Genomic DNA, 16025 nt, shown 5'->3' with positions numbered 1-16025 from the left:
CCGCCGAATATTTGCGAATGCATCAGTAATACATTTGCGAAGCTGTAGGTTAGCTGGTGGATCTCGCTCATAGACATCGCTTTGGAATTTGCCTCAAATGCAGAAATCAAGTGGTGTGAGGTCTTGTGATCTTGCAGGCCACTCCACAGCTTTACCCGACCCAACCACTCTGTTTGCTATCTATCCGTGGACAGAGTGAAAAACAGGTCCTTTTCTTTGAAAGGTCATATCTTCAAAGGTTGTGAGCCGATTGATATAATTATTTTGGTTTATTAAAGCTAACGATTAAAGGTTTCTTTACACACCAAAATATATTTGATCAACTGTTTAGAAATAGGAGAGAAAGAGGGCGAAATGAGGGTTCTCTTTTTGGGGGGGACACCCTGTAGACTAAATTTAAGTATACTATTACCTAGCAACTTTGAAAGAACCGTGATGGTTTACATAGCTTTCCTGGCATATTTTCCGTTATCTTAACTCCAAACGTTTTTGACCGTGTGTTAACTTGTCAAAATACTCCGCACTCAACTTATGATTGAAGCAGAGTTTTGATAAGACAGAATTTTGACGTTTATATTATCTTTTACTGAATGTCAATCACAATATCATTGCTTGCCACAACATAACTATGACGTTTACAAAGGTGGAAAAAAGGATAAACTAAAAAATATGTCATAATATGATTATAAACACTAATGTTTAAACGAAAATGAGTAGGTATTCAAATACACAATTCCGCATTTTAGCTTAGAATCACTTGTTCTGAAGATAGTTATTTCGATTCACTCATATTTTGTCTTTCCAGAACAACAACAGACGTTCCTAAGATGGCGACAAAAGATTGTTGAAACTTCAGACTAAACTTGGCGAGACAACTTTTTAGAAGTCCATCATTGATATCTTGTCTGTGTCAATCAATCAACTATTCGTTTTTTATTGACAGTGTCAGTTGTTATCTGAGAAAAATCGTGGGGAATGTAACATGTGTGATCGTGTCTAGGTTCCTTCCAAAATGTATATAAAGTCCCATTCTCTAGACTTCATCCTCATTCGTCTTTGCTGGCGCATTCGGTAAGTACAAAATACTTTTCTTTTAAAACATATTACCGTTTGATAGATGTTTGTTGTATTTTGGTGATAGCTGTTCTTTGAAGTTTTATGCCATTAGTAACAAATTTATTTCAAAATTATTTCCGCGATATTGTTCAGGACTAGAAGCCTTCTCTTCTGCTTCTACAGTGTTTCACCGTTGGTCAGCTCTGTGCAAACGCCCTCACCCAAATCATTCCGAACTTAACTGTCGCTTGCTGCATCGATGAATTTTGATGATTCGAATTCAAGATTAATTTTTTCAAGTCTTTGTTGATTCTTTAGATCCAAGTATTTTGGGTCTACCTTGAGGTATGGTATTTCTGCAGGTAGAAGAGCTTTACGTATAGCTTGCTGTGCAGTGTTTTGTTTTTTGTGCAGCCATTTAAAGCATCTTCTTTTTTATTATCTCCGACCATTGCTGTTCAGTTCACCAGCTCTCTGATATAAAATATATCACTATATTCCTATAATAGTATATGGCCAACAGATATTTAGTATCATTCTTTGAAGTCTTTTTTGGAAGATGTCAATAATCATGATAATTATAGTTTTTTTGTGATTTAGTCAAAGCCCAATGCTGTATAGGAAGATGCTTGTAACATACGTACTGTACGAGTTGTTTTTGGGCAGCTGATTTGTTAGGATACGTTCATATTGTGTAAACATGGTTAGAGCAGCAATAGGATCAGTCGTTTTCTTCTAGTAATGTCTTCTGCAGTATCTAGGAGATTTTCATTTATTCCATTCGTCGTTGCCGTCTTCGGTCTTGTTGTTGTTTACTTTGAGATTTCTTCTCGTGAGAATCTTTCGAATTTTTATTTAATCCGTTATGATATTTGAATTGGCTATTTCATCCGATGTCGTCAGCGTATTACTGTTTAATGATAACGGTATGATCTTGCTCGTTGTTGTAATTGTAATATTGAAGATGTGGTAGAATATATTTTGATACTATTTTGTTCGCATACCTGTGATATAATGTATTGTCTGGGTCCTCTGATAGCCAATGCATTTGTTGTCTTGGTGCTCTGATGGCCAGCTTTTGTGAGATATAATGTGAAAAGGACTGGGCTCAGACAATCGACATGGAGATAGACATGTGGGATACCGACTTTGGTGGGTAAAGTTTCTCCTATAGTTTTGCCGTATATTACAGCTGGTAATGATTCCTGAATGATAACTTGAAAGCAGGACTTAATTTATTGATGGATTCATTTCAAAACACGAATTACAGTGGCGGGTAATAGCGAAAGCCTAACGAGCTCGGAAACCACATTCTTATTTTACTATATATTTCAAAGTAGGCAACAACGCCTAGAAACGTTTGTGAAAACAAAATATTTCTGTGAATTTTAAGTTTATACATGTTATACTGTTATATGAAGAGTTTAATCAACATGATATTTTTTTCCATAGAAGCTTATAGTAAAACTTGGAAAAACGCGATTTTTAATGATTTTCTTCAAAATCTTACTCCGAACCCCCTTTTTTGGCTACCCAATTCATTGGGTCGTCTAGTATTCCATGATGGAAATTCTGATACACCATGGTGACGTCAACAACAAATGCCTCATACTCCACAACTTGAGGTCTTTTGAAGCTATGTGGGTTATTGAACTTACGCTACACAATTCCAACTGATGTAGTAAAAGTAACATCATTCCCCATCGCACCAGTTCTTTAGCCCAATATTTCTGTACAAAAATTGAATGACCTTTGAATGTGTTAGGTACAAAAATACATATTCCAAATCTTGAGGTCAAATTTGAGTAATGATTGGTATAATGCTGGTGAACGATATTAGTAGCTTTACCGAGATGATGTCACTGTACATAGAAAATACACATGTGCGGGACTGTGGTCACATCTAGGATACCAAAGTATAGCATTTTGGAAGATCAGTCAACACTAATAATATTTGAACTTGACAGGGCCAGTAACCTTCTGTATCAAAACATAATTTTATTAGGGTGGTATTGTTTCAGTGCGAGAAAGGGGGAGATATCCAAACAGAATGATCATGTCACATCTTCTATGAGAACAAATATTTTCAAAAAAACATTTCATCATTTTTTTTATTTCAAATAGTCTAGATTTCTCAAATAAAAAACCCGAAATGAGTTAAAAATTACTCCTAAAAGCGAAATGCGTGTGTCATACACGAAGTCTAATGCGATAGAGAGGATACTTACTTTTGAGTATAATATCATCTCGCCCCTTTAGAAGAACCATATTTGTTTACAAGACTTTCCTAGTATGTTTCTGTTAAAGTTAACTTTGTTTTTCTATTTTCTTCTTTTTAGAATACAACAAGATGTTGCGACTTATAGTCTTAGCCGTGTTGGTCTGCGGAGTTCTCTCGAGCCCGAGAACAAGTGGTGTTAAAACGGGAACTGTTATTGAACCAAAAAATGGTAACTACAAATAATTAGTTCTCTTAACATGCTTAATATTAATTTATGAATTTTGTCGAAACAAGTAGTTTTATACAACGACTTTTTAATTAGCAGTCCAACCTAAAGAAAAAAACATAAAATCGTTATTAAGGTCCAACGTAGTTTTACAAACATCTAAAAATAATTTGACTACGGTAATTCGGTATTATATTGTGCAAGTATATTGGGCACATTGAGAATGCTATGGGCAGATGCACAAAATTTCTACTCTTCTTTGCGTATTGGAGATGGAACACGAATGAACTGGTGTTTAAGTTTGTTCTTTTTGATTAAATAATAATGAATATGATGCCATGTTTTGTTTTTCTCTATCTACAGATAAAGTGTTTGGTTGCTACCATACCAACTGGTCCCAATACCGTCCAGGTGCAGGGCAATTCTTCCCTTACGACATCGATCCATTCCTATGTACCCATTTGTTCTATTCATTCGCTAAAATTGCCAATGGTGTTCTAGCTCCATATGAATGGAATGATGAATCTACAGATTGGTCAAAAGGTATGTTCGAGCATTTCACTGACCTGAAGATGCAAAACCCTGGCCTAAAGACTCTACTGGCTGTCGGTGGATGGACCCATGGATCTGCTGGATTCACGGAGGTGGTAGCATCAGCTTCAAGCAGAAAGAAGTTCAATGATCATGCCATCGGTTATCTGAGAAAGTGGAAGTTTGATGGTTTGGATCTTGACTGGGAGTATCCAGGAGACAATGTCAGAGGTGATGATCCGTCGAAGAGACCAGAAAACAGGGAATTGCTTACAGTATGGTGTGCGGTACGTACGTCATTAATAATAAGAAAATATGTTGTTGTTTTAGGTTTTTTTTTTTTTACAGAAATATAGTTTTATAAAAATTTTCAGGAATTTTGGATTTCGTTAAAAATAAGATTTTGAACTCAAAATAATCCCAATGCGATTCACCCATTTTGAAGCTCAAGATATAGTCAACAGGAATGTTTTTGATACTTTTACTTAAAAACTTTGAGAGCCTTTCCGACAACAATTTGGTCAATCAATTTTTCCTAGGTTTAATAAACTACGCCTTTCAGGTTCACTTTTTGGACAAAAACGAAATAGATTCTTTTATACCATGTTTATTATACTGTTCATATACTGGTTTTGTATTTCAAATTTGACAGCATTTTTTGTTTGTGTGAATAAAGACTTAAATATTTTGGTAACTTTCTCTAGGAATTGAGAGCTGCCTTTGAAGCCGAATCTGCCGCAACTGGCCAGGAGCGTTTGCTTTTGACTGCTGCTGTAGCTGCTGGCAAAGGAAACATGGATGCTGCATATGAAATCAACAAGTTCCAAGCGTAAGTCATTTTGTCAAAATTGTTGCAGCTTGGCGTTAGAAAAACACTATGTAAACATTTGGAATTTTCGGTGCATGTCGTTCTGATATTAAATAAAGATAGATCAGAGGATTTCCTGATGAAGAAAATATACAATTTCCCCTGTATGCATTAAAAGTCAGAATCTGAAGCTCGTACATCACGAGACTCACGTCGCATACAACATTAGAAATTACCATGCACCATTTAAACATTTAGGTACGATTGTTTGCTTTTTATCCTTGCAAAGGCGTTGTCGGTTGTCCGTTGCAACTTTTTTGATTCATTTTCTGCATGGTTCACCTTCTTTAGGAACATGCATTTATAGTTGAGCTGTAACTCTGTCTTTTTTTTCCCGTTTCCATTTACAGTTCTTTGGATTGGATTAATCTGATGAGCTACGATCTGAGAGGAGCCTGGGAGTCAGTCACTGGTCATCATACCACAACTCGCCCTCATAGCGAGGACGACGCTGATACTCAACTTCTCACAGTGGTTAGTGTTTTAACGTGTTTGTGTGTTGCATTATTTTCGTTGGCACACTGCTCAAATATTTCCACTATTAAGGCGGGACGGAGGGGAGCATACCGAGTGTTGTCTGCACTCAAATATTGAGACAAATAAAGCACAAGAGGGTTGGTATAGGTTTTTAAAAGGAGATCGCAATGTTTTATATAAACAGTGTCATTCCGCCTCATATGCGTGCATGATTTTTCTCGGGAGAGGTAAAACACCCAAAACGTTCGTTTTGTTATATTTATTATTGGTCTTAGCTCAAGAACCGCAAGACCCATGAGTATATAAATCCACTTATATAAATGCAATTATACAGCATCTTGTCGTTTTCTATAAGATAAAATAAGATATTAAGAAGTAAAATATATCTCCTGTCATCTCACTCGCCTTAAAACAATATTGTAACATTTCCCTAAAATTATATTTGTATTTATTTTCCATAAAATGTTAGTTTTCACTGTCAGATATGTCCCCTTTTAATTTTGAGACGAACAAATGACCTAAAGGACCAAAGTCGCTATTTAATTCCAGCGGCGATGTTGCCAATGCGTACCACCCAATTTACGTACAGTGCGTGAACATCGTACACGCATTCCACTTATCGTATGAATTAACGTCTTATTAAAGGAAATTTCCGGCAATTACATTATGCCTTATACGATAGAAAATTAATTATCAAGCACGAATCACGTAGTTTTATTTATATAAAACAAACTCATATTGACCATAAACGATAAAAACGAATTAATACAGCCGTCTCTCAACACGCGATATTCAAAATTCCTAGACGCCTAAATTGTCCAGTGCAATGACGTCCTAGTAATACAATGAAGGCTGACAACAATTGAGCACAAGTAACCATGACGTCATTGCACTAGACAGCCTGGGAATTTTGAATATCGCGATTCGTGCTTGATAATTGTTTTTCTACATAAGGTATAATGGTGTGATTGCCGGAGTCATCCTTTAAAGTCATAATGTACGATCTTTTTTCAGAATTTACCTTTATTTTTTTCAAAACCGATTTGTTGACATATTTGTAATACTTACACATGTTCTAACTTAAATCTATGAGCAAACTGTCAAATTCGTCCTATTTGTAGTAAAACGGGACGATTTTCTGTTGGTCCGACATAAAGTCATAATTTTTTCAGATTATGACTTTATGTCGGCCACGATCGCAAACCGTAGTCTCGTACAAAACTAGCTTGGTTATGCTCCCTCCACATGTGGAGGGAGCGTAACCAAACTGGACGCGTAGGAGACTAACTCTGAGGCCGCACTCGCTGTCCTAATCCAAATAGTGCGAAATGTTTCGAGTGATAGAGGTGAAGTTTATGTTGTTGTTTCTTTGCAAATTCCCAATGCTTTTCGCGTCCAAATGTATTGGGAACTTTCATAATGATTGCATATTATCATTTTAGAAGAAAAAAAGAAAAATCTAAAAATTTAAAAAGATCGTACATTAAGGCTTTAAGACGTTTTTGCATGGTATGTGAGATTATTACAATTGTAAGTACATTACAATCGTGTAAATTCAGAATGTTGAAAACATTAAGGACGTCTTCCTCAGCCAATGTCCCAGACTTGGTAGGCCCTAATTAGTTTGTTTTTGTTAATGAAGATTGATCTTTAACGACGCGTTAAGTATATGAATTAAATTGATGTTGTAACATTTGCCCCAGACAAACGAGTACTCATAAGACCATGATGTTTTTTCATATTTTGTAATTTTATTTATTTGTTTGTTTGTTTGTGTTTTCTGAACAACCGTTGTACAATTTATCTTTATCCGACAGGAATGGGCGGCAAATGAATGGCTAGCAAGAGGCACACCCGCAAGTAAGTTAGTACTTGGTATGGGATCCTACGGAAGGGCATTCACACTTGCTGGAGCAGAGAATGGAGTCAATGCACCTGCATCTGGAGGAGCCTCAAAAGGCACATACACCAGAGAAACTGGTTTCTGGTCTTACTATGAGGTAAGAAATACTTCTCAGTGAACGATGTTGAACTTACATCAGCAAAATAATTCCTAACGAAACACACACCAGAGTAAGTGGATTACTATGAATTGAAAAATAACCACAAGAGAAACTAAACTGTTTCAGAGAAACTAATCTTCAAAGTGTCCACGTCGTTATTAACTAATTTAACTTGTGAGCAGACATTCAATGTCTACAGTGGCGATAATGTGAGATAATTCTAAGAAAACTTTCAGAACCAGACCTGCACAGTTGTGCAGTTTTAGAGAAAGAGTAACATATGTACGAATGAGTAGTTACACCGATGATCAAGTTAATGCTGACACATACGAGTTGTGGAAGTGAATAACAGGTTAATCGTGAGCGGGTCTTCGTATATAGATACTATCTGTGTTTGGATAATGATGACTTGAATTTTCTGTGGAGAAAGAACATGGCAATTTCGATTGTTATTTCTATTTCATACATTCTCAGATCTGTGAGAAATTGGCTCAAGGCTTCAAGGTGGAGGAGGAACCTGTCAGACAAATTATCTACGCACATTCTGCTACTGAATGGGTTGGATATGATGACATAAACAGCTTGGACAGAAAGGTAAGAGGATAACAGTGGGAAGATGAAAATCTACACCTTGAATTAGGCGTTGTCAACGTGTCCAAAAACAACTACAATAACAACTAGATATGCTGCGGTCTAAAAGACCACGAAGTCCAGAAGTGACCTTGAAATGACTTTTGATGACCTTGAAATGACCTTGCACAAAATTGTCTTTTCGTGAAGAATGCATGCACTAAGTTTTATAACAATCTATCATACAACAAAATTTAAAATTTAACCTTTGTTTGACATTTGTTGACATCCATCATATTTTGAATCATATCAATTCTCATTCAAATTGGACATATTTTAGAATTTTACCACTTTTTATCCCAAAACAGACCCCTCTCCATATTTCTAAAAACCGGTAAAAATTCAAATATAACATGTCTAGTTTTTGAAAATCCATAAGCAAAAAAATACACATAATTTTACCACTTTTATCCCAAAACAGACCCCTCTTCCATGTTTAGGCCAAATCTGGGTAAAATCCCCAAAGCACCTCTAATGCTAGCGCCTTTTTGCTATTATTTGGATGATCACAAAACGCAATATGCATTGACATTAGATATTGTTAAAAATATGCGTCAGTTTATCTTAAATTCGGTTGAACCGTTCAAATTTAAACCTTTTGCGGTAAATATTTCTAAAACACGGAAGAAATTCAAAAATAACATGTCTAGTTTTTGAAATCCATAAGCAAAAAAATTACACCAAAAGTAATTAGTTATGATGTCCAAACGTATTTGGGGCATATCATGCTTATTTATGATATTCTCAAAAACTGAGTATTTTCACATATATCTGACGATACAGTTGGATTCGTTTTTTTCTCAGAGCAATTCACTGACAGTAAGAGCAAGAAATTACAGCCTTTTAGTAAAATCTGCGATCCTGTCGTCTGCTGAAGACGTCATTGAGCATGTTGAGTGCAAATCTGTTCATAGAGAACCTTTATAAACCATTATGATGTAGCTTGTACGCAATGAGAGGTAGTCAAAAGTACCGCACTCGGATGCTGACGTAATTTTCTACCAATGAAATGCCAGATTATGTCATAATTTATAGTGTATAATAATAATAATTTGAATTATTCTTTATTATAGGGTGCTATCATGCAGGGCTTAGGTCTTCGAGGTGGTATGGTCTGGGCTTTGGATCTTGATGACTTCAGAGGTACATTCTGTGGACAAGGAACATGGCCATTGATCAAGAAAATGAAACATATGTGTCTTGGAGGTAAATAGCACACATTATGTTTTTTCTGGACGGCAATAATGCCTTTTACGTTTTAGGTTGTAAAAAAATATTGATTCAGTGGCGGCGGAAGCATTAACGTTTAGGGACGCATCGGCTGATCTAAACCAGCTAGGGGGTCCGACTGTGTAAGGATCACCAAAATATGTTAATATGGCTGCAAATCGACCATCGGGTCACATTTGTCCTACCCCGACCTAAGGGTTGTTGAAAATGAATATGCGCCCCTGAGAAGTTGGAAATGTTTGTAAACTGAACTTCCGATTGAAGCCATTTGATGTGCAATATCTATATAATTATTGTCATTATTACTTAAAACAACGAATATATAGGTGTCCAAAGCAGAAGCCAAACGGACATATTTTTATCCACACGCAGGGTGTCTGAGGGAAAGTTGGAAATTGTGCAAAATACAACATTTGTATACAAATATTGTTATTATTGCTTCAAACAAAAACGTTTAAGAAGACAAAACTGTCACTTTTTAAATCCATAACATCTGATCCGCTCCTGGGGGAGACGAGCAGATTAGAATCTGATTTTAATCTGATCTGATTGTGGCGACTAAAGTTTACAGTGCCTGCGGATGGGTGAACGACAAAAGCTACCATGTTAACATATCAACTGTGGGCCACTAGAGGCTGATTAGTGGACATTTTATTAATTCCCCCCAAAAAAATATATTTTTCTTACCCCCAGTTTACCCCCCCTCCCCAAACCACATAAATTTGCACTTTTTGCGGCAATTTTGATATAAAAAATGTTGATACCCACATATCCCATGAAATCAAATACATATGAGCTCCATTAATATCAATTGCATGCAACTGGCGGATCTTTTTTATATGTTGTGTATTTTCTAAACTGGTGTAAAAGGACCACAATCTTGGGTCATTTTATCTTCTTTGCATTGCAAAACAATATACTTTTATCTACCATTACGTATGAATATCCGCTCGTATAATATACTTTTTTTTAGTTTTCTGTTTTCCTATTGTTAATTTCCATGTTTGGTTGGTTGACTCAATTCACTACATAGAATGCGCTTGAACCCTCTTTTGTGGAGATCAGCCTAAGCGTATTGGTTTCTGTTTCTCACAGGCAAAATTATTTATGTTGATTGGTTAGATTATGATGTTATCAACTACAAAAACCAAAATCAGTGAAGGTCATGTTTTTTATGTTGGGCACCAGTTGCGTAGCATGTGTATTTTTCAAACAAATCACATGTTTTTACAGGTTTGGTACTATAACTTCAAAACATTAGAACCCAATAAAAGTATATATTCTGAGAGCATATACTCAGACGATTTCAGAAACAATACAATGGGAGTCATTATACAGGGTGACCCATATAATATACAGGGTGTAACAAGCAAAATAAGGATGAAAATATTAATTCCGTTAGGGGTGTCACCCCTCGACGTACATTGATAATGTAAAGTTTTGACACATGTTTAATATAGTTAACTTAATTGCCCACCCAGCCATATGGAACTTTTAGCGGTCAAGTATGTAAATACTAGGTGGTCAAAAATCTATCAATATTTATATAAATTTCTTCAAAACACCCCTTATCTGGCACCGGAGATGCAAATTTTCATGATTGAGGCATGTAACTAGATGTAAAATAAGCTCAACAATCCAGTTTTGAAAGTTAAAAGAGAATTCGACAAAGCGTTTTCGTAAAAATGGACTTTTTGGATCAAAAGTGAGCATAAGGGCGCTCTTTCAGATTTCAGATTTTACTAGTTTTTAGTTTACTAAAGTAAAGAGGATCACAACCAAGGTCTGCTTAAGAAATGTGAGTCTTTTTTCATTTTTCGTTTGTCCATAGCACCCTTTTGAATGTTGCCTACATTAAATCCATATTCAAATACATAGAGGGCAACGAACTTTATTAATGTAGCAACAAGTAATTAGTAATTTTTAATTGTCTAATTAACACATACTGAGGCAATGAATGCTAAATATGATATCACTTGGCTGAGATCAAGTACAGATAAGTAGAAATCCATCAATAATGTTTATTGAAGATCATGTGGTGGAGGATCACCATTGTACAGTATTGTGATCCTCCACCACATGATCCTCCGCCACATGAGCCACCCCTGACTAATTAGACTTAACGAGTTACAGTAATTAGTACAAATGAAAATCATACATTTTTGTTTCAGAAATTGAAAGACCAATGTCTAAGGATAAAAATAGAACTAAACAAGCTCATAATAAATATCAAATAAACAAGCTACATGCATGTAAACACGTCTTGATGAGTAAGAATGCAACAAAGCCACCCTTTTTAGGTGCCAGTATACAAAACATGACCTGAAGCATACAATTTTGTGTAGCTCGGCAGGACAAACGATTTAAGGCGCCATGATCTTTTGCGCGTAATTATAGCTGGCCAGAGGATTCACTCTGTCATTATAAAAATATTTGAAGAAATCAAAGAGCCCTTGGAGTACAAATTTAAGTGTAATGATTGACAGACACAATGTCAATCAATGACAAAAATTAATTTTTTGTAATCGCCTGAATCCGTAAATATGACACCTCTCGCCCATTTTTAGTTCAATGCTGTTTTAAATGTTATGCAGCAAACCGTTGTTGAAGCTATTTCACTTCACATACATGTTCAAAAAACTCTAGAGAAAGAATGAGACCATATACCTTTGAAATATCTTTTGTTGATTTCGAATGATAATGTAAATTTCGAAAACCAAAACAAAACATTGCGACGCAGATTTTTCCCGACATATGCTATTTCTTCATCGTATCAGTGTCTTCATTATTTGTTTGAGACCGTTTCCAAACGTTCGCCGGCCAATCCATCTTTACAAAATATGTTATTTAATATGTAAACAAAAGGCTAAACATAGCATCATGAGATTTATGTTTATTATTGTGCTGCTCCATTCAACTGTCTCCATGGACGAGCGGTAAACACCTGGACGCATAAACGGGTCAAAACCACTGAAAACGAGCAATTCGGATTTCCAAAAATGGGAAAAATAAAATGTTATTCTAGTTATGTTTACACATATAAAATCAGAGATAACACTTCGAATTCGGACCCAGACAAATATGAGCACGTAATATTGTGAACTTTTTTATTTATTTATGGCACTTACAAGTAACCTATCGAAATTTACTGCTGTAACGTACGTTACCATGGTTTGTAAGACTCAGCAGTGTTTTTGTCAGTGAGGGAAGCGCATTACTAATATTCGGTTTTCACTATTTGAAATGGATGTTCGAACTTGCTTCTTTCAACCCAAAGACTTATTTCACCCTTACCATTGGCATCCTGGAGTGAGTGTGAATTTGAATATAGGAGATGTGGAATAAGTAATCTAGTATACATCTTTCATAATTTAGACTACTATCTGGTACTTAGAGAATCGTATGCAAGTATTGGATCAAAAAGTTTCTTGTTTAATGTGTTTGACATATACCATCAAATAATTTCCATAATATTGGTTCCTCATAAATATTGCATCGTGTCACTGTTAAGAATGGTAACGTATGTTACGTAACGTATGTTACAAATCGTTTACATACTCATAGAACTCAAAAAAATAAAAATGTTGTACATTGCTAGTCGTGCAAAGGGGCGCTAGACGGACTAAATATTACATGCAGACAGAGTCTGTTGTGATTTTCTTAAATTTGATCATGGTCGTACAAATACTGGTAACGTATGTTTCGGTAACGGATGTTTCATTTAAACTTCTAAAATGTCCACATGTTCTGTTAATGATAGCAGGGTATCACGTGCTAATGTTTACTACCTACCATGTATATATTCTACCGTTTGATTTTCAGAAAATTGGTAACGTAGGTTACTTTTATTAACCATATCATAGATTATGGTACTTTGTCTTGCTTTTCTCTAAAATGGATACCCACATTACGTTTTCAGTCATGAATTTTATTTCCACGCTATTAATTTGACATTATAAAGGCAAAACATGATACCTAAATTGATAAAAAGGTAATCAAGGGTTAGAAAACATGTCAATGTGACGTAGGTTACACGGAATATTGCGATAAATTTCAATTGTAAATAAATCATCTTTTATAATTTAGGGATGGTGTTTTCCTGTTTTTCTTGCAGGAATACACTATAAAGTACATTTTAATACTATTTCAAGGCATATTCATTGTGTTCACAAATATGTAAAGTTCATGATTTGCGACATAGGGGTTTTGACCACTCAGCCAACTTCGAAACATCGCTACTTTCAAAATAATACGATTTGAATGATCAAATTTTCAGATATTATAGCCTGTTATGTGTTAAAGATATTCCAAATCATATTACGATCCACATTAGTACAATATATTAAGTTGAATAGCTGCGACAGGATTTTCGCCGAATTGCTCGTTTTTAGTCATGTGTGTTTTGACCCAAACAACGAAGTTTAGGATCGCTGGTTCAAGTCCCACCCAAGCCGTGGAAACTATCTTTATTTTTGTTTTCATAATGCATGATTGCATTCCGAAATGAGTCACTTGTCGGTAAATCATGTATCGTATCGAGGTTAGACACGAAAAAGTTAAATCAGTCATTGTATTTGGGAATACTGTGAATATCTTCTTTGATTCAGTGATCAAGGGGATCCTTTTTTGTAATCGACCAATTCTCCAATGTGGTTATTTCAATATTTACACACATAAATTAAAAATATGTTGATGAAATAATTAATTTGTCACCAATCAGGAGGGGGGGGCATTGATAATATTTATTTATATCTATTTATAGGGATCCATTATTTTGGTTAAAGGAAGACAAGCGGAATATATTGAAGAAAACAATCCATATATAATGTTAAAGAATTTGCACAAACAAAACAAAACAAAACAAAACAAAACAAAACCAGTTTTGTAATATGTTACAAAGTAGAGTGCAACAAGTTTAAAAATAGGCGGATCGGTTCATAAACGATTGCAGGACGGAATCTATACTGGCGTACGTCATATAGCCTGGTCTAAAAAAAACCCTGTTAAAATACGCTGTTTCTTATTTTTCTGTTTTCTTCTAGGTGACTATTCACCACCACCCGCACCAACTACAGTGCCTACACTACCACCGACAACTCGAGATCCTAATGCACCAACTGACCCACCCACTCAACCACCAACGAGGGACCCAAACAACCCTTGTGCTGGCGTTCCTGACGGTGTTATGGTTGAGTCAGGACCATGCAGCCCAGAATTCCATCATTGCTCAGGCGGACAGATCATCCACACTCAATCTTGCGGCTCCCCTCTTGTTTTCAACGAGGCATGCAGCTGTTGCGACTACACAGCCAACACACCATCATGCCAAAATTAAAACAATGTTTAAAATTTTATAGTTTGAGAACTTTGAAATCCTTTTGATTTTGTTGAGATCATAAAAATTGTTTAGAGTTCAAATTCATGTTGTATCGCGTTATAAGAATAAATTTTACAGTTATCGAAAATCCAGTCAAAAACAGAAATAACCAAAAACTAACAGTGTGTCTCAAAAAATCCAGTTGGGGTTGTAACACAATTCTCAAAAATATAGAGGAGACACAAAATGCTAACAGGAATGGTGAGCTCTCTAATTTCTCATACCGTGTGTGAAACGTTCATCTGATCAGATTCGGTTCACTATATTTTGAATTGTGCTACTACACCTCCCAGACGGCATTTTTAGGACAGAGTAGACATCTGTTTTGTGGTTGATTATTTCAAATATTCCATGTAAAGTATGACTAAAATTCTCATCAGGAACCAAATTTCACATATAACCGTGTATTATATTTAATTTTCAAGTCTCCTAACAAGTATCTACTTATGTTTAAGGCACAAACGTAAGCCACAACGTTGACGAATCATTTTACAAGATTGTTATTAAAGATTGTAAAATTGGCAAATATGATTATGTATAGAATGCTTTAGAATGATAAAATAAATTATGAGCTGCAATGCTTGTGTCATGGTTTTTATTAATAAGGGTAGTAACAACACGTCATTAAATATGATAAATAATGATGGTATTGTGAAAGTGCATCCCGCTGAAGGCATTCATTAAATGAAAAACTGAATGCACTTCATTTGCTACTATTTTATAATATGTGTTGATAGCAATGAGCGTTTAAGGCACCAGGAATAAATTTGTTCGGTCTCTGGATAGACCGTCGATGCTGCTTCGATGCTTGTGATTAATGAAGAAAAAGATTCATATATTATCATAATTAATAGTCTTGCTTGAATAATTGCTTGACTTCATAAATAATAAGGATCGACCAAGCATCAATGGTCGATCAAAAACTTATTTGTCTCTATTGCTTTACCATGTTTACGCATCATTTACGGAAATATTGAATTGAAGAGTCACAAGGGTCATTAGTCCGAAAACGAGTTAAAATTAGGGTTTGGGGCATTTTAGGTTAGGATTATGGTTACGGGATAAGGTTATGGGAAGGGTTAGGGTCAGCATTATGGTAGGGATAGTGTTAGGGATAGGGTAAGGATATATTTAGGGTTATGTATATGGTTAGGTTTAGGGGTTAGGCTAGGTTAGGGTAAAATTTAGAGTAAGGATAGAGTTTATAACTAAATTATTGGCTTTTCGGAGTAATGTCCTTTCGGACCAATGAACTGTAACAAGTTTCCTGCTGAAATCAACTTTTTTTGAGCAGACCAAGACAAGAAAGATATAATTACGATCCTACTTACGGTTGCAAACTTGAACTCGATTAGGAGCAAAATATTAACCGATTTCCAATGAACGCGTTCATTTGTGGAAAACAA

General features: G+C 35.5%; 1 protein-coding gene across 1 annotated transcript; it reads left to right on the top strand.

Annotated features, from left to right (window-relative positions):
• The first annotated feature begins 991 nt into the window (after nt 1-991).
• On the top strand, nt 992-15159 carry LOC140156454 (chitinase-3-like protein 1). The gene is made up of 9 exons (XM_072179403.1): nt 992-1071; nt 3396-3506; nt 3867-4321; nt 4739-4863; nt 5253-5376; nt 7197-7379; nt 7857-7976; nt 9086-9218; nt 14285-15159. Exons 2-9 carry the CDS (start codon nt 3407-3409, stop codon nt 14575-14577), a joined length of 1533 nt encoding a protein of 510 aa, XP_072035504.1. The 5' UTR covers nt 992-1071; nt 3396-3406; the 3' UTR covers nt 14578-15159.
• The last annotated feature ends 866 nt before the right edge of the window (nt 15160-16025 follow it).

Source organism: Amphiura filiformis, chromosome 1, assembly GCF_039555335.1.
Source record: "Amphiura filiformis chromosome 1, Afil_fr2py, whole genome shotgun sequence".
In the NCBI taxonomy this organism is placed as follows: Eukaryota; Metazoa; Echinodermata; class Ophiuroidea; order Amphilepidida; family Amphiuridae; genus Amphiura; species Amphiura filiformis.
This window is presented reverse-complemented; position numbering and strand designations above follow the sequence as displayed.

What these genes read in the sequence shown, in the direction of transcription:
- LOC140156454 (XM_072179403.1), top strand. Translation starts at nt 3,407, where the DNA reads ATGTTGCGACTTATAGTCTTAGCCGTGTTGGTCTGCGGAGTTCTCTCG. An exon ending in TGCTTACAGTATGGTGTGCG is followed by an intron (nt 4,322 to 4,738) that starts GTACGTACGTCA and finishes AACTTTCTCTAG; the next exon opens with GAATTGAGAGCTGCCTTTGA. An exon ending in GAAACATATGTGTCTTGGAG is followed by an intron (nt 9,219 to 14,284) that starts GTAAATAGCACA and finishes GTTTTCTTCTAG; the next exon opens with GTGACTATTCACCACCACCC.